Here is a 14,747-nt window from a genome sequence, read left to right on the forward strand (position 1 = left end):
TTCAATAAATTGAGATTAAGCAGTAACACACTTAAGGTCACACACAATTCTGTTACCTAATTTGAATTTCCATACTGTACTGTATTAACCAGTTAACATTTGATTGTGTGGAGGTACCCAAATATCCACATATAATTCTGGCTTATTCTTTTTTTGCTCAGCATCTACAAAAATTCATCCCTGTCACTTACAGTGAAGCTTCCAGGTTTGAGTTTGAACACCAAAATTATTCTCTTGTTTACCAACAAATGGTGTACCATTTCTCAATGTTGGGAGTCAGTCACTTAGCTACGCGATCAAGTGTGAGTACAGAATAATATGCAAGAGAAGGATTATATATTCCTCAAAGTGTGATGGTTAATAATCTGTAAATTAATTGGCATTCATCACACAACATCACAAACTGAAACTGTCTGACACCCAGGGCCTGCCCATAATGGTGGATGAACAAGATATTACTTTCACGGAATTAAATAAAAACATTATCTTTGCTTGTCATGGGTTGCGTTGTGCCTACCCAACCCCACTGTTTGTTTTACGGGAGATAAGACACCAGGCAAGCCGTGCCTCAGTCATCACTATTTCATTAGTGGGCATGAGAGTCAGTCTATTGTGTGGGGGGGGAACAGTGTTGTATTGTCCACTGTGTCTCACACCCCAAAAACCACATTTTTAGCCATTATCCCCAAGACCATGGGTTAGTTAAGACCTCCCCTTCCTGAAGGGAACGGGATGCTACACAGAGTCCTTTACCTCGACCCCGTCCTGTGGACTGTCAGTGACACGAGACTGTGTGTGCTAACCCAAGGTTTTGTTATTCCCTGTGGAAAGATCATGTGTGAAAGCCTGGTTGCAACAAGAGCAATTAAGGCTCTGTTAAGTCATACCCATAGTAGAGTAGTCAAATGTGCCTCCCCAGGTTGAAAATTCCCTATTTACAAGATTAATTTCATTACAGCGTAAATGTGAGTGATTCATATATCCATGCAAATTGTAAATCATTGTATGGAAGCTTGACAAATAAATGTACCGTAAGTGCAATTATCTGCCCGTACCTGTGATCCTATCTTATTATTACTAAAGGTAATGACTGATTGGTTAAGACAAAGTGTAACCAATAACTTAGATGGATGTTGGAAATTAATGGAACTTATTAAATCATCATTTATCAAGTATAAATCATGGCATGTCGGGTGGTGGAGTGAACTTCTACGTAGATACACCATAATCTCCTGTAAGTAACCAGTGTGAAGGTATCGAACTCTACGGTAACGAATTAAGAAACATTATTGTATCCACCCAGACGTAGATCGATGACATTGCTTTTATTAATTAATATTCTCCTGGCCACACTTATTCTTGATCAGCATCCTGCCACATCCCAGATACAAATTTGATATACTGTAGACATGAGTTCCTGTCTGGCTCCCACATGTTACCTTATCTGCCCAAATATTTTCTATGGGGTTGCTATCATAGCCCTTGCTAGGTGAGTCCAGCAGCTGCAGGTTCTCCTGACCACTCCCTGGCTGCTCTGGCCTTATGGATGGGGCAGAGATCTGGCACCATGTGATAGGGACAGTGGGGAAGGAGACTTACAAGGTGGAGATATGGTACAGGAATGTGCACCATCTGTTGGTAAACAATGAGACTAATTTTGGTGGTTCAGACTTCAACCTTGAAGCTTCATTTGCACTGACGGGGGAGCTCTGTCCAAATTCTTCATCGTGGGTTTCAGAAAATAGGTATTGTGAGTGTAATGCCACTATCTTTTTTACTTTTTTTTACTGTAATACATAGGGTTAACATACTAGTAAACTATACAGTATCTTAAAAAAAAAAAATGGTACACAAGGTGTGGCCCAAATTTCCATACCCAAGTATGCAGGTAATCTTTCATTACCACATGGAATAGCAACCTTGTCTTGCAGGTTTAGAGGAGTCTTTGAAGTCCCACATAAAGTACCCAGTACCCACTCCATAAAACTTGCCTGATAGCAAGAGGGACACTACAGCAAGCCATTAGGTAATCACAGTTAACCCACATCAAGTGTGGAATATGGCCATAAAACAGTGATGATGATGAAGATTTTGGCATGACGTCAAAATTCACCTCAATAACTGTATCAGCAAACGTGGGAGATCTAAACAATTGGGTAGGATTCCTTAAACAATATTTACACATAAATGAAGAAATATTTCATATAATAAAATGAAAACAGGATTACACGCTGCTTACCTTGGCATTACGGTTCTCACTCTTATTTTCAGTGCACTGGCGAGAGATGTGACCGCTTTTGTTGCAGACATAGCAGGTGCGCTCTGGCTCGGGACAATCACGAGCTATGTGACCCATCTTGGAACAGTTGTAGCATGAAGCTGAAAAAAAGAAGAAATCATAATTACCCTATTACATTAACTTTCAAGTATCTATATTTGTAGAAACCCCCCATAACAATACAGTATTTCATTAAACGACGACAGAAAGCAAAAGTTGTGTGTGATCACATGTGTGGAGACTTTCTATGCAATCCTAAATATGACCCAATAAAGGTTACTTCATAAATTCTGCCGTTTAAGAAAATTTACCTACTGCAACATTTTTACATAAAGTAACTGGAACATCTCTAAGCCTTCAAAAAATATCCCAACCTTAAACAAAGTGTGTCATCTTTTGCATTCTAGTTTTCAGTTCTGATTCTGGATCATGAATAACAGGTGGGTGACTAATGAAGGGATGTATGGACACACAAAGTACAGTAAAGGTGAAGGACATCCAGGAAGTAGTGAATGATGGTGTCGAGTGGTTTATGGTGGTTATAACTGCGAGAGGGAGTAAATAGTGTAAAGACTGGTGTCAATAAATACCATAATGTAAGTTTGAGGACACTGGTGTTATGAACTACGTATTGGTTTCTTTGGTAGAGAAACTTGTGACACACTCAGGGTATAATGCAATGACAGTAACTTATGGGAATTTTATGATGAAATGTTCAGTACTGAAATTTTAACATACAGTACCTTGAATTTGAAAGATTTAATCTAATTGTTTGCTTGTAAATTAGTTAAAATTACCAATATGACAGAACAAGAATAACCAATTATAACTGTTTCCACCGGGGCCATGGGTTTATGGGTCTTCAAAATAATGCGTCATTGCCCGTTTTGTACTTATTACAATATCTTTAAAAGAGGCTGCTTTCTCAAGCACCAATACAGCTTATAACCAGGTTTCCAAGACTATTCTAATAAGGAGATACTGATGCCCCAGGATTAAAAAATGTTCAGACTATACTGTATACTATGCCATGTTGGGTGAAAAAAATAAGACTTACGTTCATCAGAGGAATGTTCACAATCCTTAGCAATATGACCGACTCCATCACAACGGTAGCAGTGATCCTCCTCCTCTTTGCAGTCACGAGCAAAGTGACCGGGACGGTTGCACTTGTAGCACTTTTCTAGGGAGTAGAAGTCTGAAGTCACAAAGTGTGACCAAGTTCAGAATTAATAACGGAGGAATAATGTGTAATATGTGAGAAGCACCACAGTTGAGTGAATGTGCTACAAAAGCACATCACAATGTGTGGAATTTTAGCTAAGTCAACCTCAGCATCTACCTAACACTATTAGCAAGAATGACCTGCAGTTCTGTCCTTTAATAAACAAGAGAGTAACTGCAATCTTGTCATTCTAAAAAGAAGAAAAAACTCTGGCAGAAATAACTAAATCTAACAATCTTAACCCAAGATGTAAAGTGACTGCTATACTCAATATGATACATATATCATTAACTTTTAAAAATAAACACTACTGTACTGTACTGTATTAGCAGGACACAATAACCCATCATTAAGAGGATAACAATGTGTACATTTGAGGGAAATGTACAATTAGCAAATATTTTCAAGTGACCTAAACATAAGATACAAGAGCACCATTGTAGAATGTAAGAAAACCTCATGTGGCAACATATATACACAAGCCCCTTAAACTGTACTGTACAGTCAAAGGGTAGGCCTACAGTAAGTGCCAGAAATCAAACTGTAATAAACTGTACAACAGTTAGGTAGCAAAGCACCCATTTAATGGAAACCGTATTATGCTTTGTGATGCTGCCAACATCTTATTGGTGTTTCTGCAAAAACAAATCACTATCTATGTAACTTTGTGCTCCTTGAAATATAGGGTGGGAAGCACTGTTACCAATTTGGTGATTAAAGAGAATTTTCAAATTTCTGGTGTCATTTTATGACTAGTGATAAACCTGAACACCCACGGTACGAACAGTGATCTCACTTAAACCAAGCACGCGGCCAACCTCCAACACACGCTCTCCTCTCTGAAGGCGGATGATCCCATTTAATTTCACGTCCAATACGATTGTTTTTCGTGCCTTTTAAGCTTTAAGCGCCCAAGAGGAGGCAGATGGACGTTTTCCTGACATGCTCAACGGGGAAAACAGCGTTTAACACTAAAAAGGTACGTGATAAACACACAACAAATGAGAGCAGAGAAAAAGTAGTGCTGGTGTGAACTGAGAAAGTGATACCCGGGAAGCTTGCTGGACGTGGTCACAGTTGTTGTACAGAATACTTCATTATCATCATTATCTTCATCATTAGTAGTAATAATGTTTATTATTACATTATTAATAATATTAAAATCATTGTTGATATGACTGCAACTTTATAGTAATAACTTACAAGCACCTCACCAGGCATCACATGTGACTCCGCTGTCAGGCGAATACGCGCGGCAAATTTAAACTGTCTTGAGGCTTTATTTAAAAAATAGGTGCGCGTAAATTAGATTTTGGTATTGAACAATAGCGTTATTCCAAAACGCTTAAATCAAATGTGTGTAAAACGTGAGTTACCTGTATATGCAAGTGGTATCCCGTTAGCCGGAACAATTGGTGCAGAGCATTTCCGGGAATGAGAGACTTCTGGGTAATGAGACCACTCTCTCAATCCCCGGAATTTTCCGGGTAACGTAAAAATGTTCTTGGAAGTTCCAGAACTTGCCCATTACATTATCTCTCTAACCCGGAAAAATATCCCCCATCCCTGGAATTTTCTGGACACTGGAAAATTTTTATCGGAATTTCCAGAAAATTGCGCCCGATTTTCAACTCTCAAACCCGGAAAAAATCCCCGAGCCTCAGAAATTTTCTCGGATTTTTCCAGAAAATTACAATTCTGGCCATCAGAGAATTCAGAGTTTGAAGGATTCCGGTTAACGGAGATATTACCGTGCGTGTACAGTAGGGAGTGACAGTTTGGCAAAAGTTTTCAAAATCTAGAGAAGCATGCAGTAGACATGGTCCGTGGGCACTTAAGTGGGCTAAAGCAAACCAAGAGCACAGCAATGACTTCAAAGCCACTGCTTCATGATGTAGCCATTTTATGGAAAGAAATGATCTAGTACGGAGTCAGAAAACAAAAATAGCGCAAAAATTACCAGCAGCTCTTGACTGTAAAATTACTAACTTCCATCACTGCGTAATACAACAACGTAAGAAACACGGTTATCCATTAAGCAACATCGGGAACATGGATGAAACACCCATGAACTTCGACATGGTCGGTAGTCATACTGTTGATACAAAGGGCAAAAGCAGTGTTAGTGAAAACAACAGAACATGAAGACACACAATTTACAGAAGCACTTTCATGCATGGCAGACGGAACCAAGCTGAACCCAATGATAATTTTCAAGAGGAAAACAATGCCAAAAATCAAGTCCCCGGCTGGAGGTTTTGTTCACGCCAACGAGAAAGGGTGGACAGACGAACAAAGAATAAAGTTATGGATTGATCATAAATGGCGTTACCTCTTGGTATGGGATATGTTCATGAGTAATTTAACAGAGGGAACAGAGACCAGCATGGCGAGGAACAACAGTGACATTGCAGTTATTCCTGGTGGATTAACTTCAGTTGTACAACCACTCGGTTTATCGAAACAAACCATTCAAGGATCGTGCTCGTGAACAATGGAATGAGTGGATGATTAGCGGCAAAAAGCCTTATAAAAAGGGTGGGAATATGCGTGCTCCTGAACTGGATGTACAGTAATCCGGATTTTGGCTAATCCAGATCACCTTGCTGGGCCCCCAATTAATGTTTCACTGTATATACTGCACTGTAGTTAAGTACCAGTAAATATGAGAAAAAATATAAATAAAATATCGCAATGCCATTTGGCTGCTGGACAACAAAGTATTTGTTAGCTTGTCGGCGGAGGAGTGTGGGCCGCCACAGGCTACGCACTTCTTCTCTTGGTTGGGGCAGGAGGTGTAGCGATGCCCGGTATTTCCACACTTGGGGCATACATCCTCCTCCACTTTGCACTTGTGTGCGGTATGTCCGTATTTCTGGCATTTGTAGCAGTGCGTAAGTTTGATGCATGACTTGACTGGGATGGTAACCCAGGCCAACTGAACTTCCTTGGGCATGGTCGTGGGGTGCCCGATTAGTGCTGTAGTTTCGGACAGTCTCTTGATAACGCCGAGTTGTCGGTCTAGTAATTGTTCTAGTTCTTGGGTGATAACTCCCAGCCATAAGCAAATGAGAGCAACTAGATGCCGTTGACGGTGTCGTTATCCACGAGTTGTCTGGCCTGTCCAATATCTGCGAACGTGATCTTGATAATTCCGTGTAGCAGGCATTCTACTTTGGCGATTCCTTCAATATTTTTGCTCTCGAAGAACTTCTTGAGGTCAAGAAGTAAAATACAGAACTGTAGCACATACTTCTGTACAAAAATAGATCTTTTCACACTCAAATATCTCTACTAGTTCACTGCTTATGACCCATTTAAATAATTAAGACCTTTAACAAACACATGAATTGTGATCTGAAATATCTGCTGATGATATACACTCACGTGGAATATCAAAACAAACACCAAATTATCCAAGACAGTACGGTACAATACTGTACTGTGTCTGAACAATGAAATGTTTAAGGACACCCACACAAGTACCCATATATTGTACATCATGTACAGCAGTACCTTATATCTTTTTTATGAGCAAATAATAATAACAACACAGAAGAATATACATTGTATACAGCACAGGCGTTCCTCACTAGCCGTGTGGGTTAGCTCACTTGAATATTGAATATTCGGATGAATAATAATACGCCCACCTCTCGTTTTACGCAGGGGTTACATTCTTGAAAACAACCGCTTAATTAAAACACGCATAAATTAAAAAAGAATTTCCCATAAGAACACATGTAAATGGTACAGGTTAGGGGAACCATCATATACCACACAGGGTACGAACAGTGATCTCACTTAAACCAAGCACGCGGCCAACCTCCAACACACGCTCTCCTCTCTGAAGGCGGGTGATCGCATTCAATTTCACGTCCAATACGATTGTTTTTCGTGCCTTTTTAGCTTTAAGCGCCCCAGAGGAGGCAGATGGACGTTTTCCTGACATGCTCAACGGGGAAAACAGCGTTTAACACTAAAAAGGTACGTGATAAACACACAACAAATGAGAGCAGAGAAAAAGTAGTGCTGGTGTGAACTGAGAAAGTGATACCCGGGAAGCTTGCTGGACGTGGTCACAGTTGTTGTACAGAATACTTCATTATCATCATTATCTTCATCATTAGTAGTAATAATGTTTATTATTACATTATTAATAATATTAAAATCATTGTTGATATGACTGCAACTTTATAGTAATAACTTACAAGCACCTCACCAGGCATCACATGTGACTCCACTGTCAGGCGAATACGCGCGGCAAATTTTAACTGTCTTGAGGCTTTATTTAAAAAATAGGTGCGCGTAAATTAGATTTTGGTATTAACTGAACAATCGCATTATTAAAAAAACGCTTAAATCAAAAGCGTGTAAAACGCAAGTTACCTGTATAATAGATGGGAAAAAATAGGGTTCGGTAATATATATATAGGTACTCCTCGGTTTACAACCACCCGGACATGTGACCGCCACAGTCGTACCAAATTTTATTTTTTAAATTAAGTATTTTCGAGTCCCGACGTTAGTGATTGCGCTGTGTACTGACAAAATTTGCATTTGTAATTCCCTTTAAAATGGCTGGCAAGCTTAAAAGTGAGAGTTTTGTGGTGCTGAGAAGAAAACGAGACACCCATTTTAGATTTTCTATGTAATATTTTTGCATTTTCCACTTACGAACTGGATTTGGGTCCCTAACCCCATCATAAGTCGGGGAATATGTGTGTGTGTGTGTGTGTGTGTGTGTGTGTGTGTATAAATAAATAAATATATAAATAATTTTTGGATTGACTGTACACTCAATACTATATATTGCAGAGACTTTTTCAAAGTACAGTACAAACCAGTCTTCCAATTGTTATACATATGCTGCGTGGCGACCTGTGGTGTAACGGTCAGCATGTTTGCCTCGCAAGCAGGCAGACCCAGGTTCAATCCCCGGGCAGTTTCTTTATGCCATTTGCCTCTATCTACCCAGCAGTAATTAGGAACCTGGATGTTAATCGATTTGCGGATCGTGTTCCGGGGTAATGGTTAGCCGGTATAGTTGGCGAGTTGCCCGGTCTTCTTGGACAATCCCTTGACATTGGGTCATGCAACTCGTTAACTTAGGGTGTGGTTGTTGTGTTGGCGACAGCTTCTACACCTTCAAAGAAATTCTCGCCTAAGTGACCCCTGGGCCGGCCATCCTCATTACACGAGGGGCAACCATTATATACTATAGCCGTTGGTATACACTTTGGTATAGTGGATGAACATAATTAACAATCACTTGCCAAGTCAAACTTAAAATCCAAGAAGTGGACAATAATTAAAATTTCACAACCGAAAAAGTATTTTCTTGCTGTTGCACCAAAACAGTAAAGCTACACGTGATAAAAACAAATAAATGTTAACTGTACATTAATGGGAAAGAGAAAGGGAGACAGATGGAGAAACAAGACTAAGGGGCTATTTTGAATGTGTTCATTGCCTTTCACTTCCAAAATTATTAATGCAAATATTTTAATTGCAAAATTAAAACAATAAAAATAAAAAACTAAACATTATTAGTTAGTGATTGTATGTTAACCAATATTAAGAATAACACCTTGCCCAAGTGTAGACTGTGCACATTACTGTACAGTATATTGTCTAACAAGAATTTCACCATGAAGAATATACAAGAAAGTAGACACCAATGATACATAACATTCATTTAACTAAACAACCAAATTTGCCAATCTTACTATACAGTATAGCTAACAGTGCTAAAGCAAAAGACAACATGAATATCAAATAAGCTCCATAATTATGTTTAAAACCTACCCCTGGGACCACCACGTCCCCTTGGACCGGGACCACTACCCATGGGACACTCCCTAGCAAAGTGTCCCATGCGGTTGCATTTGTAGCACTTAGAGCCTGACATGACACCTCAGGCAATGGAGACTCCTCAAACTCTCCTCCTCACACGCTCCTCCTCCACCCTACTTGTTTTGCAGAATCTGGAAGGTACAATATTCCATCACCCTTTTTATACATTTTGGTTTTCCAGATGGTCAAATGTGTAGTAGTAAATGACAATATCCAAGTGAGATAAACTGTACTGTATAGGGCAAGACAAAAACTGCACCCAGTACAGTAAAAGGCGACAACTGATGAAATACTACGAGTGCACGTCTGAAGCATAGAACAAGGCCATAGAGAGAGACCTTGTTACTGTACAGTATCTTCACTACCAGAGAATACCTTAATGTGTAACACCTGTAGAATGGCAAGGAAAAAATGCCAAGCCTATGAGTGTTACAAATTTTAAGGTATCAGTAGCTACAATCTCCAGTACAGTGTATATACAGTATAGGAACAAATCAATGAGATGCAGGTGTATCATGAAGTTTGTTTAAAAAAGAGCACTACAATATCTGGCAAGTACCACGGCAAACTCAAAGGTGTACAGGTACTTAATGCCCGAGTGTTCTTCCTCAATCAATCATGCCTATGGAGCAACTGTCCAGGAATAAATCACCAAGTACTGTACAGTATTGTATTAATGCACATAAAAAAAAAAAAAAAAATCATGTAAAATTTATTATCAACCAATTCTCTTAAGCTTTACTTAAGGCAAAAGAAAGCAATATCTTTCAGCTTCTCATCTAAAATCAAATTTTTACCAAAATAAAAAAAAATAAAAAATAGTTGAGAACTGCAGTGTCAGGGAATTTCATTAATTCCCATATTTGATCATACACTCATGCAAACATTCATTCAGACTTACTGAAGTCTTCATGTCTATAATGTATCCCAAAATTTAAACGTCAACATGAATGTTAGAAGAAATATTTGAGGACGTGCCAAGGTGTACACACAACACCCTGGTAAATAATGTACACACAGGTGCCAAGGTGTACACACAACACCCTGGTAAATAATGTACACACAGGTGCCAAGGTGTACACACACACATGGCAACACCAATTGCCTTCTAAATGCAAGGTGTGCCCTATAGACATACAGTACTGTACAGTATTTCTAACCACCAAAAAAATATCAGCATGGTTGTAAATTACCAAACCTTTCAGTACCAGTGGGGGATTGAAACATTACTGTCCTACAACACTGTACCAACTGACTGTACTGTACATGTCTTACTTACTTTATTATCTTTTAATATTTCAGCAATTGTGTAAAGAATAAACCAAAACAGCAAACTGAAGAGATAATGTTGGTCAGTCACCGAAGCCTATTATAAGAGTATTTCCCATTAATTATATCATTACAGTATTCACTATCCAAATAATTGATAAATGGATGGCTTTCAAGATGAAAATAACTCATTCAGATATTAAGGAACACCTGAACAGTACTTATTATTGGTGTATAATCCCTGTGTAAACTAAAACTATTTATTAAACAACTTTTGTACCATTTTACGATTTTTTTAAGGGATTTTTCTCAGCACACATTTTGATTTACAAAATGTTTCAGAACAGAACCCTTTTGTAAATCCGGGAATACAGTACCCTGTCTAGAAAAACATTCTTATGGCACCACTTTTTAACAAATTTACTCAGTATGAGTCTGAGCAACTGCTTCCTGGACTGCGGGTGTTCAGATTTAAGTTTCTCATTTCATAACGAAATAGCATGGTGGTGGCCTGCAGACTTCTGCCGTGCCCACTCGTGCTGTCCACTACTGAAGTCTTGGGAAACTAAGTTTTCATTGACTGTCTTTGTTTGATACTATATACAGGTGCTATTTATTAAACTTTTAAAAATGTATTAAATAAAATAGACTGGTGTTCACCAAATAAAATAGTACAGTACTGGTATTAATGGTGGTGTCACCGTAGTTAAAGGGTTAAAGATAATATACGTACTTGCTTCGGCAGTACATATACTAAAAATACTGTATTATGTTTAAAGGTTTCTTTACATTAAGAGGTCACAGCCTCAAATTAAAGGCAGAAATTGTGAGTTTTGAACTATTATGCAATAAAATAATAACTTGCCAGAGAATGTTGTGAACTACAGTACATGTATTATAATAACCTGCATCAGCACCAAAGGTATATTATACAGGTTGGACCTTGCTAATCCGAGACTCAATAGTCCGGGATGGTGTCATAGCTCACCTAGTGGCTGTTGCTACTACAGTATTTTACCTTTAAATACTTATAATTTACCCCTAAATATGCCTCCTAAGAGACCATTATACATTTGTTTTTCAATTCCACTGTAATTTATGTATATATAAAAAAATAAATAAGTAAAAATAATAAATAAATAAAAATAATAAATATTGAAGTGATAACCGTGGTAACACTATGAGATGTTCTTATTACCACCATGCTATTGTACTATTCCAGATGATACTAAATGTTACATAATACTGTACTTCCTTAAGATAAATGTATAGTATATATCAGGTCCCTAAAAGAGAGCCCAGGTTCTCAACTGGCTCAGCCATGTTAATAATGTTATTATTATCTGGCTAAATAAACTGTTTCAATTCAAATGAAGGTGATTTAGCACCAGCACCGAGCAGTGAGATGATTGCAGGCATATTAACAATGTTTTTGTTTTCGTCTTTTAATAAATTATCTTAAGTGTTTTTTATTTCTTATCTCAAGCAACAATTATTTTCGTGTATACAGTATATTACTTTTAACCTCTTTACCACTGATCGAAAATGGATAATAGCGACACAATTGAATCACATTGATTTTAAGTAGTTTTCAGTCTTCGCCTGTGAGATGTTATCTGCGCATCAAGCATGCACAATGTTGGCTGACCAATGAGGTATCGATATTATCATGCAAATTTTTTTTCAACCAATCACATTTGGCAGCCTGGGTACGATTTTAATTTCATTAACCACTTTTACAATGGCTGTGGTGGAGGTCGATTGTCGTTTGTGCTCCAACGACTATTTTAAGTTTATTGACGAGTTTTACGAGAAAGACGATTATTCTATCCAATTCTTACGTATCCCTGGCCCTTCCACTTCTAAGGTATTGTACTTTCGGACATGGCGCGCCCCCCAAGTTTTCAACTACCGAAACATTTAGGTTAGGTTAAGCTAGGCCTACAGGGGGTCTGGGGGCGGTAAGGTTAGGCCTTCAGGAGGTCTGGGGGCATAGCCCCTGCTAGGAGTTAGGTTAGGTTTTGTTAGGACAGATGACTAGTTTTCTCCCCCACCCATAAACCCCAATTTCCCATTATTGTTGGGGGAGGAGGCTAAAACTAGCATTTTCTGCCAAAAAGGTGAGATTCGTTTAAAACACACCAAAAGACACTGGAAAAACACATTGGTCAACCGCTTGAGACTCATGTCAAGTAAAAATTTACTAACGTTTTTATTTTCGTCTTTAATAAATTGTCTTATTGAGATGCTTGCATGATCCAATGTATTGTAGATGATTGCAAGCGTATTAAATTTTTTTTTTTTATTTTCGTCTTAAATAAATTGTCTTGTGTTTTTCTACTATTTTTCTATCCCAAGCAACAGTTATTATCATGACGAAACGGTGACGAAACGGGTAAAGCAGTGGTTATGAAACGAGTTAAAAATAGTGAAGAAACGGGTTGGTGACGATATGGACAGACCCCAAATCCGACAATGAACCAGAACCAGGCCAATAAGGGAAGACATAAGCAATTCCATCATATGGCGAGTTAGGTTTGGTCATCCAAAAAAAGGAGAATGAAATGACTTATCCCGGGCATTAGGAACCTTGAGTACAGAAACAGGTTAAAGCAGCTTAATTTGCATTCCCTTGAGACAGAGTGAGGGGTGATATGATAAGAGGTGTATAAATGGAAGTCAGGGCTGAACAAGGGACATTTCCAAGGTACTCAAACTACCCAACCAGGAGCGAAATAGTAACAATGGTTTTAAATTAGACAAATTTAGATTTAGGCGGGAAATAGGTAAAGATTGGTTTGGTAATAGAGTAGTGGATGAATGGAACAAGTTACCAAATATCACCATTAACTGGAACACGCTGGATGTGCAATAGGGGTTGGGTGTTAACGGGACAGCCCAGTATGAACTAATAGGCCCACTACAGTTTCCTCCATTCTTATGTTCTTACATTATATTCGCTTGGCCATGATTTTTGTCGGTAAATGCCCCACCCAAACCCAGATAGCTAAAACAAATACACAAACACAGGCAATTTCAGACGGATATGAAGGTCAAACACACTAAACAAGACATAGTTTTGACTTTGTATCAGAGTTGTGTGCACTAAGGCTGTACAGTAAGGGTGTGTAAAGACATCTTCCCAGTTAAGGCCTAACACTACACCTCTGGCTGTAATAGTGTCACTACCACAATACCACAACATAAGTCAGTTTAAAAGAAGAAGATAACTGGTGTACAATACTTACTGTGTATAAAGAGGAGGTCACAACCACGTTACCTTCATCACTGTATATTTTGCGCCTCCATTTATCCACCACCACACACATGGAGGAACAATATACAAACATTACACTAATACACTTGCCATCACTAATCCAATTATCCACATGGCCCACACACCGCCAACTAACCATTCATTTACCGCATAATTGCTTACATTACTTATAAATAACACTTGTGATGTTCCTCACCTGTTATTAAGAGTTAGGTGTCACAGTCAGGCTACTGGAGGTACTGTTGGGTGACTGTGTGAGGGCGGCCACTGCACACGGCACCACCACCCGCTGCTGCACACGACACGCTAACAAGACGCCGCCACCTCCTGTTCGATTTCCTTCACTATACACAAGATGCGATGTTACAAAATTAATATTGTATCAGGTTTAAATTATAGAATAATTAATGTAAGGCGTTAGAAGTAGTCTATGTACATATTAGTTCACCAAAACATGTACAACATTATTATTGTATCAGATTTAAATTATAGAATAATTAATGTAAGGCGTTAGAAGTAGTCTATGTACATATTAGTTCACCAAAACATGTATTTAGAGGACAGACTGTTAACGATATCCGTGTGAGAAGTAGTATAATAAAAAAAATCTGATAAGTGACTGACTTTAAATCAATATTTGATAATCAAAATATTAAGGATTTGTATGATAGGTGGGAGTGACAATGTCAGTCAGTAGCAGTACGAACATGTCGCTCCCGGGTCATTCAGGACGAACTGGCGCGCGGGTCCCGACCAGTGTTGCCCGAGTAAATATACTCCACTTCCTACTTCTCTCTCTTACTCTTAACTCAAGTGTCTTTACACTATAAGAGTTAAAGAAA

At 38.5% G+C, this 14,747-nt stretch overlaps 1 protein-coding gene across 2 annotated transcripts in view; it reads right to left on the bottom strand.

The window, feature by feature from the left end:
* The window catches only part of LOC121854579 (zinc finger CCHC domain-containing protein 7-like), a 50,604-nt gene extending 36,358 nt beyond the window's left edge, over positions 1-14,246 (bottom strand). The window contains exons 1-4 of one of the 2 annotated variants that reach the window (XM_042349262.1): positions 14,102-14,246; positions 9,312-9,490; positions 3,336-3,461; positions 2,240-2,379 (exon numbers count right to left, since the gene is read on the bottom strand). In XM_042349262.1, coding sequence (XP_042205196.1) covers positions 2,240-2,379; positions 3,336-3,461; positions 9,312-9,414 — 369 coding nt within the window. In that variant the 5' untranslated portion in view covers positions 9,415-9,490; positions 14,102-14,246. Of the gene's footprint in view, positions 1-2,239; positions 2,380-3,335; positions 3,477-9,311; positions 9,491-14,101 lie in introns of both variants that reach the window. The other variant, XM_042349261.1, reaches the window with a different exon arrangement.
* Between the last annotated feature and the right edge of the window lie 501 nt (positions 14,247-14,747).

This window comes from Homarus americanus, unplaced genomic scaffold (genome assembly GCF_018991925.1).
Source record: "Homarus americanus isolate GMGI-L3 unplaced genomic scaffold, GMGI_Hamer_2.0 scaffold54302, whole genome shotgun sequence".
NCBI classification, from domain to species: domain Eukaryota; kingdom Metazoa; phylum Arthropoda; class Malacostraca; order Decapoda; family Nephropidae; genus Homarus; species Homarus americanus.